This window comes from Drosophila obscura, unplaced genomic scaffold, assembly GCF_018151105.1.
Source record: "Drosophila obscura isolate BZ-5 IFL unplaced genomic scaffold, ASM1815110v1 contig_25, whole genome shotgun sequence".
NCBI classification, from domain to species: Eukaryota; Metazoa; Arthropoda; class Insecta; order Diptera; family Drosophilidae; genus Drosophila; species Drosophila obscura.
Window position 1 is genome coordinate 1,878,142 of NW_024542812.1, and position 18,428 is coordinate 1,896,569.

General features: G+C 46.1%; 5 protein-coding genes across 12 annotated transcripts; 2 read left to right on the plus strand and 3 right to left on the minus strand.

Annotated features, from left to right (window-relative positions):
• The first annotated feature begins 265 nt into the window (after positions 1-265).
• Positions 266-9,795, plus strand: LOC111078355 (protein lingerer). Of its 8 annotated transcripts, none has more exons than XM_022372987.2 (15): positions 266-348; positions 1,233-1,632; positions 1,707-1,881; positions 1,952-3,408; positions 3,479-3,912; positions 4,093-4,173; positions 4,283-4,387; positions 4,520-4,626; positions 4,715-5,214; positions 6,217-6,351; positions 6,425-6,550; positions 6,622-6,873; positions 6,945-7,100; positions 8,058-8,090; positions 8,590-9,795. In XM_022372987.2, exons 2-15 carry the CDS (start codon positions 1,261-1,263, stop codon positions 8,686-8,688), a joined length of 4,032 nt encoding a protein of 1,343 aa, XP_022228679.2. In that variant the 5' UTR covers positions 266-348; positions 1,233-1,260; the 3' UTR covers positions 8,689-9,795. The 8 variants fall into 8 exon arrangements, with proteins under 8 accessions (XP_022228679.2, XP_022228675.2, XP_022228678.2 ...); XM_022372983.2 differs by having other exon boundaries at positions 267-348; positions 4,081-4,173; XM_022372986.2 differs by having other exon boundaries at positions 267-348; positions 4,081-4,173; positions 6,622-6,867.
• A 2-nt stretch (positions 9,796-9,797) lies between these two features.
• On the minus strand, positions 9,798-10,600 carry LOC111078357 (vacuolar protein sorting-associated protein 28 homolog). Its single transcript, XM_022372994.2, has one exon. The coding sequence runs from the start codon at positions 10,520-10,522 to the stop codon at positions 9,887-9,889; it is 636 nt and encodes a 211-aa protein (XP_022228686.2). The 5' UTR covers positions 10,523-10,600; the 3' UTR covers positions 9,798-9,886.
• A 1,333-nt stretch (positions 10,601-11,933) lies between these two features.
• LOC111078348 (C-type lectin 37Db-like) lies at positions 11,934-12,583 on the plus strand. Its single transcript, XM_022372971.2, has 3 exons — positions 11,934-11,956; positions 12,015-12,114; positions 12,179-12,583. Exons 1-3 carry the CDS (start codon positions 11,934-11,936, stop codon positions 12,581-12,583), a joined length of 528 nt encoding a protein of 175 aa, XP_022228663.2.
• Positions 12,584-15,685: 3,102 nt separating this feature from the next.
• On the minus strand, positions 15,686-17,193 carry LOC111078347 (sugar transporter SWEET1). The gene is made up of 5 exons (XM_022372970.2): positions 17,015-17,193; positions 16,858-16,935; positions 16,370-16,599; positions 16,115-16,290; positions 15,686-16,049 (listed from the first exon to the last, which is right to left on the minus strand). The coding sequence occupies exons 1-5, from the start codon at positions 17,086-17,088 to the stop codon at positions 15,930-15,932; spliced, it is 678 nt and encodes a 225-aa protein (XP_022228662.1). The 5' UTR covers positions 17,089-17,193; the 3' UTR covers positions 15,686-15,929.
• A 101-nt stretch (positions 17,194-17,294) lies between these two features.
• Positions 17,295-18,380, minus strand: LOC121404591. The gene has a single exon (XM_041594299.1). It carries the CDS (start codon positions 18,343-18,345, stop codon positions 17,470-17,472), a length of 876 nt encoding a protein of 291 aa, XP_041450233.1. The 5' UTR covers positions 18,346-18,380; the 3' UTR covers positions 17,295-17,469.
• Positions 18,381-18,428: the final 48 nt, after the last annotated feature.

Sequence of the window (18,428 nt, forward strand, 5' to 3'; positions counted from 1 at the left end):
GCCGCCGCGGCCAGCCCAGTGATGTGTAATGGCGAAATGTTGTTCGAAAAAGTGAATTTTCCTCACAAAAAAGCCAGTTTATTGCCTTAAATTGCTCGAATAGTTCACGCAAATTATATCTTTCGTTACCCGAAGCATTGGTAAATACATTTATCGCATCCGCAACACGCCGGGCCCACCATTCACACCTGGCAATACCAAGCGCTTGGGAAAGTGCGACAGAGATGAAGCTATGGCAGCTGTAGAAATCCGAGCACAAAGCAAAAGCAGAAAACCGAAGCGAGGAGGCCAAGAATTTGCAAATCAATTCTTGTCTATGCCCGAGCTCGCAATTGTGGCCATATCCAAGTAATATTTTGTCTGGTCTGCGCCTCCCCATATGCTAGGGGCTGACAAAAGAAATATATACTTAGAATTGTGAGCGACAGGCGGCTGTAGACGGACGTGCGAAATGTGTGTCCTATGTGAAAAAGTGTATGCGGCAGAGGGGCCAAGTGTGTGCGTGTGTGCGTTTATGTGAATATGAATAATGTCATTATTCATGGCGAGATTTGATAAAACTGCGGTGACAACATTAAATGATTCAGATGCACTTGGTATCGGGGTCGTGCACCGGGCCAGAGCGGGCTCTCAGAATTGGTCATTGTCGTCTGTGCAGTGCTCTCTTGTGTGTCCAACCACCCCCCTCCGGCTGTCTACTTCTCCGTCTGCAACCACCGATTCGAAAAGCGGTCGACGTTTTTCGTTGTGATGCGTTTCGGTCACGCACCCCGCCAACGTCCCGCTCCCTTTCCGTTACCTGTTTTGCCAATACACACCCCGCCGCCGCCGCTGCCTTTTCTATGGCACTGCTGCTATTACTTCCTAATTTCCCCTCCCCGTCCCACACCGCATGCACGGTTTGCATTACATTTTTGTTATTTCTGAATATTTGCTTTGTTTGTGCGTGCGTGTCGCTCTCTCGCTCCGGCTCTCTCATATGCTCTCTCTTGTATTTTATTAGGATTGTGAGGTGTGTGTGTGTGTGTGTGGTTCTTTCATTCTTTTTGATTAAATGTACATTGAACTCTCATCTGTCGGCGGCTCTCATCATCATGTTAGCCTTTACTCTGCCACTTGTTTTGCAACACAACACATCACAAATTTTGGCCTCATAGAGAAGGCGCCTCGATTGTTATCTAGACTGGAAACCCACATACTAATCCTTTTTGTTGATTTCTTGCCGCTTGCAGCTAATTTGTATATACAGTGTACATAGAGATGAGCACACAAACTCGTTCAGGCGGCGGCGTTGGCGGAGGAGGCGGCAACAGTCGCAGCCAGAAAAAGTCAAATTCCGCCAATGTTGGCGGGGGAACGGGTCACGATGCAGCCCCACATGCAGCAGCGAACAAGAAGGGCGATGCTAACAAGACAGACAAGCCAGAGAAGGCCCAGCCCAAGGCCACCACGGAACAGTTGCGCATTGCCCAGATTACCAATAGCACCACAGAGGATCCTCAGATCAACGAAAAGGTTACCCTCTTACTGACCATGACCCAGCGTTCCGAGGAGGAGGTGTGTTGCGCCCTCAACGAGTGCGACTACGACTTGGAAGCAGCAGCCAACTTCTTGATCGAGGAGCTCCCTCAGGTGAGTGATTCTACAACCGCAAGGCACACAACCACTATATGAGGAATCTCCTCTCTGAATCTGAATCCCTGCAGGGCGCCTTTGCCAAGTACGAGAAAAAGAAGAAGAGGCCTGCAAGCACCGCTGCAGATGGTGCCGCTGGTGATGGCGAGTGGGCCGATGGCAATGCAAATGGAGACAAGCGAGAAAATACCCGGAACCGCAGCTCGAACCGCGGTGGCGGACGCGGCGGCACTGACAGCCGTGGATGTAAGTATATCCTAACAATTACTCTCATGAACGTACCCCCCCTACTTAATGATTTTTTGTTTGCCTCCAGGGCGCGGCAGAGAGACCCGCGAGAACGAGCGCAGCACTCGCGAATCTCGCGGTGGCGGTGGGGAACGCGGCGGCGAACGTGGCGATGACCGGGCCAACGACAACTATCGCGGCCAGCGCAACGGCGGACGAAGTGCGCCAGGAGGCGGTGGTGGACGTGGCGGTGGCTTCGTTTCACGCTCTGGACGCGGAGGAGGTCGCATGGGTGGTCGTAGCAGTGGTCCACGCGGAGATCGAACCAGTGGCAGCGGTGGCTTTGGAGCTGGGCGCAGTAGTAATGCCAACGAGGATCACCACGAGGTGGAGCTCTGGGACAACACCATTGCGCAGAATGCCGAGAAGCAGCAGCCTGGCCACGACGATGCCTGGGGTGACTGGAATAACGAGGAGTACGAGGGGTCCCTCAAGGACAGCAAAGTGTTCACCACCAGCAATCTGTCCACACAGACGACCGCCAACGTGGTCAGCGGAGGAGGTGCCGGTGCAGGTGCAGCGTCAAGTACTGGCTCTGGGGGCGAGCTTTCGGCCCCGCCAGGACTGGAGCATCATCTGGGCAGCAGTGCCCTGGCCCAACAAGGATCTCATCTGGGTGCTCTTGTGTCATCGGTTGAAGTGGGAACAAGCGGTGAGGACAATACTGGCAGCAGTGGACCGCCGGCCACACCGCCATCGGCGCTGTCGGGCTCGGCCACCACGCCGCTCCTTCAGTACAGCGCTGCGGTCAGCAATCCACCACCCCAGATGCAGTCTCAGGGCACGCAGCACAGCAGCGGCGGAGGCACTGCAGCTGGCGGTGGGGGCAGCGCTTCATCATCCTTCGTATCCGCCGCATCAGACACATTCACAAGCGCCGCCTCGGCAGCAGCCACGTTAGTGCAGCAGGCCCAGCAGCAGCAACAGCTCCAGCAGCAGCAGACGACTCCCATCAAGCCGTCGGCTACCCTTTCTGTTGAGCAATCTCAGTATTTTAACTCCCTGGCCAGCCAGGGCGTCAGTCCCGGTTCCACTGCCGTGCAGCCAACGCCAGCTGGGTATGCCCAAAGCTCTGCCACCGCCTACTCGCAGACGAGTACGAGTGGGGGTGTAGGTGTAGGTGTTGGTGTGGGCGTAGCTGGTAGCCAATACCCCAGCACGTATGCGAATGTGTTTGGCTCCGCAGCTGGTGATCAGTCGCAGCAGCAGACGCAGGTGAGGAGGGCACGTGTCAAACTGCCGCCTCCATCGAAGATCCCAGCGACCGCGGTAGAAATGCCCGGCGACAATGCCCTGAACAACATTGGCTACCTGGATGTGCAATTCGGTGCCCTGGACTTTGGCACGGACGACAGCTTCGACGCCATGCCAGAGAAGTTCAACGCGGGCGTCGAACAGCAGCAGATGCAGCAGGACGACTACCAGAACAAGTCTCAGCAGCAGCAGCAGTCGACTCTGACAGCGGGCCTGCAAAGTTCTCAAATTGTGAGTTCCCTCATAACCGCTCTACGCCCTATGGTCTCTATAATCTAATCCGCAATAATGTTTTGAACAGGGTGATGCCTTAAGTGGTGCCGGCTATGCGTCCCGGTCAACGGTGCAGCAACAGCAGCAAAGCGGTGGCTCGGCCGTTGCCAGCAATGCGCTGGATCAACTGACCAAGAACGATCCGTACGGGCAGGCAAGCAGTGCGGGCAGTGCCTATCAGAATGCGTACCAGAGTAGTGCAGCCAGCAAGGCGAACAGTGCCTACCAGACGGCGGCGCAGGGCGGCTACGGCAACTCCAGCTATGCGAATGTCCAGTCGTCGGTGGCCAACAGCTACCAGACGCAGAGCTATGGTTCGTACCAGCCTAATGTCAACTCTTACCAGCAGCAGCAGACTGTCGCTGGGACGCAGAGTTCCGCGGGTGGTGGTGTGCCCGGAAGTGGGTCAGCAGCCACGCAAAACATTCCGGTCGGAGGAAGTGCCAGCCAGAACAGCTCCAGGTAACGTCACGCCGTTTCTTTGTTGCCATTCGTTGATCTAACATATGCCGTTCTGTTGCTCTGTTCTGTTTTCTTCTTCTAACACACGTTCACTGTTTGTTTCTTTGCTAAAACCCGCCTCAACCTGCCAATTCCTGCCTTTGCCCTGCCCCATGCTCAATGTTGCAGCGGCAATGCCAGCTCTGCGTATCTCACATCGGGATACTCGACGCCACAAAGCGCTTACCAGTCCAGCCAGAGTGTCTATGGCAACAGCAGCGGGTATGTATGGGAATGCGGCTCTCTCCCAGTTTCATCCTCCCATATTTTAACACATGCTCCCTTGTTTTGTTCTGCCCTGACCAATCTCCTCCCCCAATCGCCTATTCAGGTTTGCTGGCAGTGCGAGCAACGCGTCCTCGCAGTACGCTAGCTTTAGTGCCAGCGCCAAGCTCAAGGATGCATCCACAGCCAGCGGCGCCGCGCACTACGACAGGTAAGTTCATCGCTGCATGCTGATCCTCAGTTCACTTACTAAAACCCAGCAGGATGTAGAAGTAAAAGCTTCTGTTTCGAATTCCTTGATTCATCGATTAATCAATGCGTTTCGTTGTGTATGTTGTTTCAGTGTGTCGACGAGCAGCGGCGTAAGCAGCAGCAGCGGCAGCACGGGCAACGGAGCGGCAGGTGCTGTGAGTGGGCAGCCAGGGGTTAACCAGGCGTCTGTGTCGAACAGTGAGTGAAATAACAGTGCGGATCCCCCCATCCCGGGGGCTCCCCAGGCAACATGTGATGTATTCTCTTTGGTTTTCCTCATCCGCAGATAACAATGTGAGCAGCTCGAATAGCAACGTGACGGCGGGCGTGACGAGCGGCAATGTGGCTGGAGGAGGCGTTAGCCAGAGCGGCGTAAGTAGCGGCGGCGTGGGCGTGCCCGGTGGCAGCGGTAGTGCGTCCAGCGTCGGTGTGAATGTGAACAACAACAATGCCGGCTCGGTGGTAGGAGCGGCGGCTGCAGCCCAAACAGCTGCGGGCACCGCAGCAGTTCTGGCCTCGCTGACCAACAAAAATAGCAGCAGCAGTAACAGCAGCGGCAGCGGCGGTGGCGCCACAACAGCGGGCGGCGTCGGCGGCGCAAGCAGTGGCGGAGGCGGCGCTGGTTCTGGTGCTGGTAGTGGTGGTGGCGGTGGCAGCGGCAGCGGCTTGGTGCCCACCAACATCCAAATGGTTAGTCAATATATTCAGACTGGATTGCCATACTATCAGCAACCGGTTTATTCCTACGAGGAATTACAAATGATGCAACAGAGAGTGCCACATGTGGTGAGTTCATGGAGAAAAGCAAAAGCAAAAACCAAACCAAAACCAAACCAAATCAAACCTACAACAAAATGCAACCAATCAATCAATCGAATCAATAATAGCAATAATCAATCAATTCTATCCGTATCCGCATCCGCATAAGCCACTGTCCAAATTCCATTCACTCCACTCGTAGGATAATAAGAACTACTATACTACTACTACTCATCGTATTGTATATTCATGATCAAGTTAAATGGCTCCGCGCATCCTCCAGCAGCTTCAGGGCCTCTAGCTCGCAAATGTTACTGTTCTACTTCTAACAGATCCGATCCTCTCTCCTCAGTGTGCATTGTAACATATTTAACATTCGAGCGATGTCTGTGCCTATATCTCTATTGTCTATGTTCTTGTCTGTATGATCTGTTTATGTATATGTGTATATCATCACGATTTCTTTTGTTACTCTATGCACTCTATATATATGTATATATATTTGTCATACCATTTCCGCTTCCACACTCCCTTCATCCCCATCTCATCTCAGATCATCCCACCACACAACATGCTATCTCCGATCCATGCTATTATCCCTCCATAGCCAAAAAAAAGAACATCTCATGCAAAATCAAAAAAAAAACTAATTACAAAATTTACTTTGCTTTAATTTGGGTTTTGTTTTCATCTTACTAATCTCGCAACCGCATCCTCTCGCCACTCCACTCCACTCCACGCTCCTAACCTGCTCTCATATTTTGTATATGTATATTTTCCATGTGATTAATTTAAGCATTTAGCATAACAAATCATTCATTTTCCATTTCCATCCAAATGAGCTTTGAGGTGGTCCGACCCGCACACAGCTTTGCCAAACTATACAGATAATTCGGCCATGATCTTGAGTTCCGATTGCGCAAAAGTCTGGCAAAGCTGCGTCCGTCAGCCATCGTGCCATTATAGACAGACTCTGCCCACTCCCCCTCGACGGCCTCCTAATTTTGTGTGTTTTTCTGTCGATTGCAGCAGGGATATTACGATCTGAACTACACGCCAACCAGCCTGGGAGCAGGACGCGACAATCTCGGATCTGTGGCGTACTCAACCATGACTGATGGACGCTTTGCCCGCACCGACAATAACTCCAGTCCAGTTAGCAACGTGAGTCCTTAATTCTGTCCAAGTTATACGCGAACAGTAGCTAATTGTCGCTGTCTGTATCTTTGCCTTGCAGGTGTCTAGCACAATGTCTCAACAGGCGGGTTCAAGCGCACCCATGCTGAATGTTCCTTATGCCTATTTCTATGGTGGCAATGTGATGCCTGGTGGTTTCCAGTACGGCACGCCTGCCATTTATCCAGTAATTTCTTGAATATTCTCTGACTAAATTCTTTCCCCATGCTAATGTGTGTAATTGTGTTTTTTAAACAGCAACAAATACCGACGGCAAACACCGCATCTGGTGGACAGTTCCCAAAACCATCGTATGGCGCGGGCTACGGCTCAACCAACTACGATACCCTCTCACAGACCACACAGGATTACAGCAAGGGCGGCTACTCGTCGAGCGTGAATCAGCAAGCGAAACCCCAGACGGTTTCCAACCAGCCGCAGGCGGGCACTGCCTCTGACCTGACCTCATCGATGTACAGCAAGGGCCACGTGGCGCTGAACAAGGTTAATGTACGTACAGCTTTGCCAGTCATCCTAGACGCGCTAACACCCCATTCCGATTCACCACTTTCCCCTTACAGTCGTATGAGAAGCAGAGTTTCCATTCGGGCACACCGCCACCATTCAACATGGCCAACACGCAGACAGCGGGCGGCACCTCGGCCCAGCCGTACGGCATGTACTTGCCGATGCCCGCAGCCGGACACCACAATATGATACATCAGCCCATACACCAGGTAGGGTCCGAAATGCAACAAGTGATTGTGGTACGAGGCGGCGAGAATCAATTCCTTGAGATTGGGACACCTGGCGAATTCAATCAAGATCAGATTTGGCTGGATCCTTGCTATGTCGGTGATGGCTTTCAAACAGATAGCGAATACTACGATCAAGAATGCAACTGCTATGTTGAGGAGCCAGAACAGTCCGACTAGCTTCAAGATAACGTCAGTGGAAAATCATTAATTTCCAACTGTTAGGAACACAAGGGGAAATAGAGCCCAGCCAAGCCCAGCCTACCGCCATTGAGCACTAGACCAAATACAGCCCATCATCATTCGCTCAGCATAACGCACGAATCAAACACAATAAACCATCCATTTGCTTGAGTTTACACTTGCTTTACGTTAATCTACACGACACTCTCTATGCGGCACTCACACACACTCTCGTAGACCCTTTCCGATTGGTTTGGCTTTATTTTTAGATGACAACATACATAGTTTATTCCGCACGTTTCCCTTTGTAAAACGGAAGCCATAACAACAGAATAAGCAAACATTGAAAAGTGTTGTAAACCCAAGAGACTAACCAACACCCCACTACCACTTTGTAATACTTATATGCATCCACCCACGTCTGTACATTAAACATTTTCTTAATTTTCGCTTAATCGATCATTTGTTTTCCCCCATTATCTTTTTCTGTAATCATGTATTCGTGACTAACCCAAACACATTTCATGCATTTTCTGATTTTGGTAATTTATATTTTGATGAAAAATTTATCGGTATTAGTCTCAGCGGAGTGTAGACTCCCATCCCATCAATAGAACACGGAATTGAGAAATATGTACAGCCGTAACGCCACATCCATTAGGTTGGAGAGATTGGGAGAATTCTAAAATGCATGAAATTGTTCTATTGTATGACCTTTCTTTATAATTTCTTTTGATTTTTTTATGGGACAACTAGATGGACGGCAGGATTCATAGCTCATCCCGCCGGGTAAGTTCCTTTGTTGTAAATCATGTGTAAAAGTTGCTTAATTTCTGGTAAACACGCACAACTCAACTCGTATCTAACCCCCCATTCGATCCATACCATCCTACACGCCCAAGCATGCCAATAATAATCTCTCGACTCCATCCACACATCGGTTCATTTAGTCTGTAGTTTGCATGAATCCTCCTTCATAGAAACGACGCCAAATCGTAGCTGAGACACAAACAAAATGTAATCAGAGGAAATCATTTATCGAAAGGCCCTACTTTAATCAGAATCATCACTCATGAGTCATGACCATATCATACCATATCTGCTGTATAAATAAGTGATATACCTACTATATGTGTATGTACTTTATATGTATGTTAACATTTGTGTAACGATGGCTAAGTGGAGACCGGAAGAGGGAGAGCACTGTTCTATTGGGAACAGGGGATTCAAAGTCTGGTTGTTTTTTTTTTGTTTTTGCCTAATTAGTGACCCTCCCATTCTGTTGCAGGACTCGAACAGCGCCGGCCAGCGCCAGCAGTCGAGCAGCCAGTCCAAGTCGGCCGGAAAGCAGGGTTACTCGCCCTCGTACTGGACCGGACAGAACTAGCTTCCGGAGAACGCAATCTGGCAGATCGCTCTGCAGCCTGCCGCCTGCCTAGCGAGCGAATTCTATAGCCTTCGAACCACGCCCATACACGTTTACAAGAACAACCACAGCTACAACTACAGTATCAGCAATCCGGAAGCGTTGTCCGTTACAGACAATACGACGACAGCCGCAACAGTGACCACTACAGAAGCCGCCGCCGCAGCAACAGGAGTCGCCACAGACGACGCCTACACAACCACAGCATTAGCCACCACTCCCAGTCCGCTATTAATGCTGTTCCAGGAGCAGTCACAACCATAGCAGCCTGAAGCCCTATCCAATTCCCACCCCAAAACACACACACAACCACACGCCGTTGAAGAGGCGAGCGAGGAGCTGTCGCCTTCATCGGCCGATGACTATCTAATATACGAAGATAAGCGATCATACTTTACTTAATAAGAAACGTTTTTACTACGAGCGCACCGTAAAAGGCCACGCCTCCTCCTTCAGCATACCCATGCCCATGCCCCCGCCCCCAACCAGCATCCATACCCTAGACAGGAGCACAGAGTTAGGAAAAGGCAGTGCGGTGCAGGGAGGATGCTTCTCCTCCTCTCATGGACGCGTACACGCATGAATGCCACATACACATACAAACAAGAAACATACAGCAACATCCGCATAAATATACCAAGTACCATTTTCACATTGCATACAAATAAATCTACAAAGATAAAGAGTAACAATTATTAATTATTAAAGGCGTAAAGCGATGTAACAGATCAACAGATCAGATTAGGTGCGTAAGAGGAAACAGAACAGAGCAGAAACCGAACAGAAAGCAGAACAGCAGAAGAGTAAATTAAAAACTACGAGTATATATATTAAAGAGAACTAAAACAAAACAACAAACATTACGTGGATGATAAAGATAATGCGAAACAAAACAAAACAAACAACAATTATTGTAATCGGTTTAAACTTATATGTATAATTATAACCTTAATATTTAAACTAAATACAAAAAAAAGAAGATACGATTAAATCCAAACAAATGCAAATCTTTAACCCATTTTTGTTTATCTGGAATGGAATAAAGACCACAGAGCTTTTATACACGAATATATATATATATAAAACGTTTTAATGCGGAATATAATAAACTATTTTAAATTACATTTGGATACTGAGAGAGACGAAAAACTGCCAATTACTACTGGCTGTGCAACAATTTGTTGAAGTCCGCATAGGCAGACTCCAAGTCGAAGAGGAACTGGCGCACTTGGCCCTCGGTCAGCTCATCCGATGCCTGCATTTCGTTCAAGCTTCCCAGCCACTTGTCCACCTTTTGCTTGGCATCAAAGTCCTCGGGAATGAGGGATAGGCGGTTCATGTTGTCGGCCAGGTCCTTCACATCGGGCTGCAGTGCGTCCATGGTGTTGATCTGGAGACGCAGCTTGTCCATAATCGTAATGAACAGAGAGACAATCTCGGCTATGCACTTGGATGTGTTTCCCTTGTCGTCGCGTATGGTGATGGGGCGATCCTCCCGTATGCGCTCGAGCGCTGCTGGACAGTCCAGACGGAACTTTTTGACAAACGTCTCCACTGTGGGGAACTCGTCGCACTGCACCTGCTTGAAGGCAACCTTGTACTGGACCAAGTACTTGGAGCACGCAGCCGTGTACTCCTGCGGCGTAATGCAGTCCCGAATGTAGGCCTTTTCCAGCTGCTGGATTGTGTTTATAATGGCGTACAAATCCGCCATGTTGTCGTACCTCTCCCGCTCGCGGGCATTGCGATGCAGCTTCACCTCCTCGTACAGCTCAGGACTTTGTTCATGCATCATTTTGAAGGTTGATCGAGTTATAATAATAAACACGTATATTTCAGATTCGTCACCAGTAGAGATGGAGAAACATCGATGTATCGATGTTTTTAAATTTTTTGGAAACATCTATGTTTAATGGCGACTATCGATGTTTTTCCAAGGTAAGTAAGGTATAGGAAGCGCAGAAGGTACGTGTAAAAATATATTTATAAATTGAATTATTAACTGTATTTAGATGTTTTCAGATTTTCAACTGCTGGTGTAGGCAACATCGGTGGATGTGTGGCAACATCGTGCGAGTCCGAAAGGTCTTTCAGCAAGGCTGGACAGATCATATCGGGCCGTCGCACCAGAATTAAAGTTGATGTCGTAGATAAACTTATGTTTATCAATAAGAACCAAACCATTTTCTGTTAAAATTATAGAATAAGTTTTGTATTTTGATCTCATTGAAATTTTTTTTTTTTTGCTTTTACGAATAAAGCTTTTTATTTTGTTATAAAATGAACCAAATCTTTTCAATTAACAAAAAATTTGCTTATATTTTTTAAAACATCGATGTTTCATCGATGTTTTTTTGAAAACATCGAAAAAAATCGATTTCCACGAACATCGATGTTTCTCCATCTCTACATGGCAATCAAATGAGACTTAACCCACTTAACACCACTTACAAAACAAAAATGACCACCGACATCTTTCACCTGTAATGCGTAAAATAGGTTAAAATTACATACATTTCGTGGAAATATTAAATACCCCCCTGTTCGTTCTATTTTATTAATTGAAATCGTATTCCATGATTTTGATATTCAGTTTAATATTACTAGCTAGTTAGACCTCTCAGCCCTAAAAAAATATTTTTATCCAATTCCTCAATAAATTTTCTACAAGATTGGATAGTTTTCAGAACTCGTTTTCATTGGATTGTTTACTTAATAAGGTTCAAACAAAAACGGCCAAAGCATACAACGTAAGTGTGTACGAAATGTGACGTCATTGTTGCTTGTGAACCAAGTTTCCTCTATGCGTATGTACTTTAAATACCATATTTCCTTTAATTGATTTTAAATTTGTTGTTCCAAGCTGCTTAGAAACATTAACATTGCATTTTATCCTAGATTGACATAATTTTGACCTAATAATGCTTATGTTTTGTGTTTTATAAATACATTTATCCCGGTTCTGATACCTATTATTGGTACCCGTGAGCTGCAAAACTTCGTTAATATTTTTCAAACAGAGACTGAGTAGACTGGGAGCCTGAAATTACAAACAATATCTCTATTCTATAAAATTCATTTTGAAAGATGTGAAACACCGATTCAAAGCCTTTTCACACTGACGACCATGCACCATCCATTTCGGGGATTGTCCGTAAGGTTTTGCCGTTCCGAAAATTTACCAGTTATTACACCATCCATCTGGGATGTTCCTATTTCGCACGTTTCCGTGCGGTATTTTTTCGATAATTTTCAATCATAAATAGTCGACATTCCCAACGAAAAAGTGAAATTCACTGCGAAAATGACCTCCTGGCGCAGGAACTGAAGTGCTCGGTGGACTATGTCCATTTGGGAAACAGCGCCTTCAAGTTGGAGCGCGGCAAGGTAATGCCATACTCCATGCTCCAGATGTGTACTGGTCCACTGCAATGATGTCCTCCAATTTCAGTTCAACTGGTGGGATGCGGCCAGAAGTTGCATGGACCTAGGAACGCAGTTGGCTACCATCGACAGCGAGCAAGAGCTCAATGCCATATCGCAATACCTCAATCAGTTGGGTTTTGGTCCAGACGAAGCGGTTTGGTTCTCTAGCTTTGGCATCAAGTCCGGGGCCTGGATCTCGCTGGCAAACTCCAAGATCCAGACCTACTTCAAGTGGGCCACTGCCGAACCCAATGACTCGGGCAGTGCGGAAAACTGCCTGGGCATCAAGTTCAGCAGCGGAACTTGGTTTATGCATGACCTAAATTGCTTCAAAGAATACTCATATCTATGCGAGGTTATTCATAAGAAGACTGAGAATTTCGAGTTTACTCGGTCAGATCGGAATAGAAGTCTTTCTGTAGTTGTATAGTTTATATGTAAATGGAGCTCCAGGAGTTCTGTTATGCGTTGTTGTCTGTGCTCCATATAATAATTTCGTTGCTTTTTGCATACGGAAGCGACGATGTCTTCTTACTTACTGAAACGTTTGGTTTTATAGACAGTAATTCGCTTTCAATAAATAAATAAACATCATAATGTATAAAAGGAAAAAACCATCGTTCTTATACAATTTAAATGATTCGTGGCTGAATCGGTTCCATAAAAATTAAGCTAAATTTGCTACTCACTTAAGAAATGGTCATTGTTGAATGTTGAATGCTCAAATCTCTTAAGACAATAATCCGATTTTCTCACTCAGAATACGATTTTTGCCACACCTTTTCGGCTAATAGGCCGTTTACACTGGGGCTGCGTCATGCTTCTTTGCGTCTTGGCGAAGACGCAGTTTTTTTTACATAGGTTAAGCCACTCCCCCCCCCCCGCGCCCCGCCCCCCACGGTCCCGCCCCCCCCCCCCCCCCCCCCCCAGAAGCCCACAACAGTTTACTAAACAAACCAACAAAGTCGGTTTTGGCACTAAAAATTATTCATGCATACAATCATATATTTTGGAGTGTACACGTACACAACACATGCATGCTTGCTCCAGTCGGCTCGTGTGACGTCATGCCCAACGGCCATTCCCAAACCAAAGTCTGGGAACGTCCTGCAAACTCAGCTGCGCCCCTTTCGTTGTATGAACTGGCACATCTATATACTGTATGGTCTGGGAGTGGTGTCTTCTTCGTGCTCTCCCCCCCCTCCCACAATTTGGCTAAATGTATGATTGTGCAAAGGTGAAAAACATAAAGTCATTAAAAAATACTTGAACTGATTATAATAAATTCCCCCCCTGCCTTGGGCCGGTCTTCTCCCCCCCCTTCCTCCTCCGCTCTTCCCCCCCCCCTCCCCCCCGTCCCCCCCTCCTACCTACTTGTGCCTCATACGAGGGGCGCAGCTGGTGTTCTGTCCCGGCTCCCGCTTCGGGTGGGCGGCCATTCGGGTCGGGGCGGCGGCGTATGCTCATCCCTTGTCTTCGGTCCGCCGTTCCCTGCCCCCTGACAATTTTGTTGAAATCAATTGATAAAAATATTGCCCTGGAAAATCATGGGCCCATTGTGGTGGTTGAGGGTTCCGCCCGGTCCCATCAGCCCTCAAACACAAAAACCATCAGCGGCCAACTCCCTTCACTTCACTCTCTTAATTTTCTCTCTCCCGGTCTCTCCGCCCCTCCGCCCGGCCGGTCACGACCCGGGGTCTCAGCCTCAGAGAGCCGAAGCGCTGGGAGCCGGGACAGAACACTCAGCTTGCGCCCCTTTCGTTGTATGAACTGGCACATCTATATACTGTATGGTTAGTGATTGCGTCTATGCCGATATCGATAGCAGACGCGCCCAGTGTAAAAAGGCTATTAGACTTGAAAGACGCATATTGGCAAGTAGAGCCAAGCTCGCACGATAAGACAGCACTCACACTCACAGTGGGCCATAATGTGGGGAATGTGGGCCATAATGTGGGGAATAGCGTCATTCGTATTGACCCAGAGAAAATATCGGCCATGAAAGATTGTCCGCTGCCCAAGAGTCAGAAATCCCTGCAGGGTTTCCTGGGGATGGTAGGATGGTACCGAAATTGTATTGATAATTTTGCTTTAGTTGCTTCGCCACTAACTGACTTATGGAAGCCTAGGCAGAAATTTGTGAAGATCCCAAAAAGACAGGCGACGTTCGAGAAACTGAAGGAGACAAGTCCGCTGAGTACCACAAAAATATCCATTGATGATTTTTAAAATTATTAATAACACTAGTCAACACTATAATTAGGCTCTGGCCCAAAATATAGATTCTTATAGATTTCGGGGTTAAAAATTTTCTAAAGAATTATGGTTTTTTTGTGGTGTAGCTTTTATTTTAATAATTTTTAAAATTCCGGTATTTTTTTTTTGTTTTTTTCAGAGGTAGTTCTTCTATTTTTCACATAAATGAAGTATCTTATATCTTATGCAGTTTTTGAGTTGTTTTGGTCAAACGGCTGCAAGTTGACTGTTTATCCATAGATTCTAATGAGCAATACCTTAAACGACGCCTAATTAATGCGTCTATCTAAAACCAAAAATGTTGGCCAATAATTTTTTTTTCGACTTTTCCCGAGTTTTTTAAAAAATTTCGAAAAAAAATACCGCAGAAAATAATAAAATTTGAATTTGAAAGCTTAATATCTTTCAGGCGTTAAGCTGCAGATAAAAAGTGTCTGAGCACGATTTATAGTTGCATTTGTTAGCTTTTCAGAACTGCAAAGGTCTATGCAACCAAATTTAAGATACTTAAGTTATGTGAAAAATAGAAGCACAACCTCTGAAAAAACCATGAAAAAAATACCAGATTTTTTAAATTCTTTAAAAAAAAATTACAAAATAAAAAAAATAATAAAGTACTACAAAAATTTTGAAATCCGGAAATCTATCAGAAAAAGTCATTTTGGTTCACAGCCTAAATAAAAAGTTCAATTTTGTCGAGTGTAATATTCACAATATGAAGTATCATTCTTTCATTCACTGATTCATACTGTAAGATAATTCTGTATCTTAGAGATACACAAGCAATTAATACTTTTGTATTTAATTATAGCGATATAGGGACTATATTTATGAATAGAGTTATTATGGCTATATATCCTTGATGTTCTGAAGTCCAAAATTTTTGTATAACACAATTAGTTGTTGTAGTTTCTTTTTGGTTGCACAGTGGCACCCCCACATGTACCACCGGCGATTTCTTGAACTAAATTTTCCCTGGTGGATGTTCACCTAAGATCGACAGCAACTGCTGCAACTAAATGAGAATAGTTCAAGAACTTACCGCTCAACCGGGAGAATGTGCCGGATCCCTTGAAATCAATTCACATCCTCCTTTTTAATAAAATCGTATTTTTTCATCTGATCCGGGCGTACTACGCCTCGTCGCCTTCGGGGAAAATCATGGATTTAGTCAATTTACAGTATCAAGGATGTTTTCCCCAATTAAATCTGGGCTCTAGATCGGGAGTGTCAGGTATCGAGTATTGAATTATAGCGCAATAAAACATATAACTTGTTTCGAAAACATTACAGCGTTTTATTGTTTAAGCAAGGACATAATATACAGGATGAATTGCGATGGGCGCCACAAATCAGCACAGTGATGTAAGTACACACACATTTGAGACAAATAATTTAATAAATACTTTAAAATATACAATCACTATTACGTATGTCTGTAGTAAATAAGCAAGCAGCATATCCGTCCGCAATACTTTCCGTATATTCGAATATACACATATCCCACATCCAAATAGTCTCTAAAATGGCACAGCCTGCTCGACTAGTTTATACCCCTGCCCAGAGTAGGTGCGTGGCGGGTACACCACAAACAAACTCAGCTGCAGCATGGACAATAGGCAGCCCAGAAAGTTTGGTATCTGGAATAAAGTAGTGTGTATATTAAAAATTATGTCTTGGGAAGGAGCAAGCGGAAACTAGGCACCTGGATAAACGAGTCCGATATTAGAATGCCGTAGATCAGCCACTGCAGGCTCACCAAAAAGGATGTGGCAATGAGGGGCAGTGGCAGGCTCTCGGTGTTTTTCGACCGAATCACGTGCAGCAGACTGGCCAGGGGGGCGGCAAAGAAACACACGGTGACAATACAGCAGAAAATTCCTGGAAAACACAGATGATTTTATTAGAGTAATGTAATGTAATCAATGAGATATGCCTTCGACCGAACGTGCTCATATACCTGTAATGTGTATCATTTGGTCGCGCTGGTCTTCCAGCCGATTGGTGAATATGATGACTGCAACTAGTACAATCAGTACGAATGAAAACTGCTTGACGAAGGCACGTTTATTGACGGTGAACACATAGAAGATCAGCGTGTAGATCAGAAAGAGCGTTGATCCAATTACGTTGACCAAAACAATGCTCTGCTCTTCGGTTAGAACGCCGTATCGCAGCCAGAAGCTACAGCTGTGAACACAAAGTTTATTTATTTAAATGTGTAAAGGCGCGAAAACGTTCACCAGGTGCCAGCGATGCAAAAGTAGATAATGGGTATCGTATCGTATGGTATCCCTTGACGTGTTACAGCCTCAGCACGAACACAATCTACTCTTGTACCGAGTACGAGAAGTACACGCTAACCGCAACCAATTCATATGTACATATTTATCGTGGGATGTCGAGCCAGTCATAGGATGGCAGGCAACGTCGACAGTTTGTACTTACGATAAGAAGCCGCATATGAATGGAACGCCGGAAGAGTCGCCAGTGCTCTTCTTCTGTATGTACTTGCGACATATCATGCTACATGAAAATAAATCGTTAGATCTTAATTGCTTCAAAACATACCTGTACATATGTATGTATGTACATTAATACTTACGCGCCGGACAGAAACTGAAATACGGTGCTGATCACAGCCGTTGTGGACAGCAGCTCATAGGCCACCGCCGACATGGTGCTCTTTCTCTTTTTTCTACTAGTCTTATACTAAAGTTAAACTATTTAAGTTAATAATAATGAAATTTACGCGTATATACAACGTCAACAAAAAAATGGAACAGCTGCAACTGAGATGGAATATCGCAGAGCCACAGAAGTAATCGATATATCGACTGCTGTTTTTATGCATGGCATAACAATAACAGGTAGGGTTACCAAATATGACATGCGCTGATGTTTATGCATTTACATAAATATTATAATTTGGTTATATTGGTACTGAAATATAATTATCTAGTGTATTTTATCATTGAGTAACACTAAGAATTATTCATGCCATGCCGCCTTTGCTAACACAGAAGACACCCTACCTACATCGGCGTAGCATATGCACCTTCACGTGTACATTCTATCAGCCCATTCCGTTATTTTCTTGGGAATATGTAGAATGTCGTCGAAATAGCAGGAAAGTTCATTGACGTTTACATTATCGGAAGAGCGATTTCCGTTATTTAGATTTTCGCACTCTTGAGTCAGTGTATTGAAATTGTAGGGATTACTGGAAACGCTTTTTCCATTGCCCATCACATCGCTTTTCACCCAGTTTTCCGGGAATCTCATTGCCGTCTGGTTACTTGCCTGGACCCACCCACATCCCGGAGCCTTCGATGTGTTTTCCACACTTTGCAATAACGAATTCTTTAATATCGAAACCTCCCCCGCACTGTCCCGCTGGCTGTGAGGATTCACTTGAGGAAATTCTGTTGAGAAAATCTTCAGTTTGTCCAGCTGCACCGAGAGATCAGGATCAGGATCACCAACTGTTTCCGCCCTGGCCCTGGGCTGCACATTATCTTTAAAGCGAATTTTCATGGGTGTACGAATATGATTTTCGCTCGCTACCAACCCAGGATTGATTAGATTTGCGCACTCTTGAGCCAGGACATTAAAATCGTAAAATCTTCTGGAATCAGTTCTACCCTCGGTTGTCCCATAGCAGTCTGCCCAGTTTTCCGTGAATTCCATTACCGTCTGGTTGCTCTGGACCCAATCTGATTCCTCAGCATTCGATGTGTTATCCGCATATTGCAATGAGGAATTCCTCAGCATCCCAACTTCCGAACTGTTAGGCAGAAGGCCAGAAGCTGCTGCCGGAATGGGTGCAGATCCAACCACTGCCTCCGACCTGTGCCACTGGCTCAATGGGTGTCCTTGAATGTGCAAGGGGGGCTGCTCGTGTGCCTGCTCGGTCGAAATATCATTTCCATACATTGTGTGTAGTGTGGCCCAGCTCTGTAGTCAGTGACAGATCAAGGACTGGCCTACTAACTCGGAAAAACTTCCTTCAAGTAAGG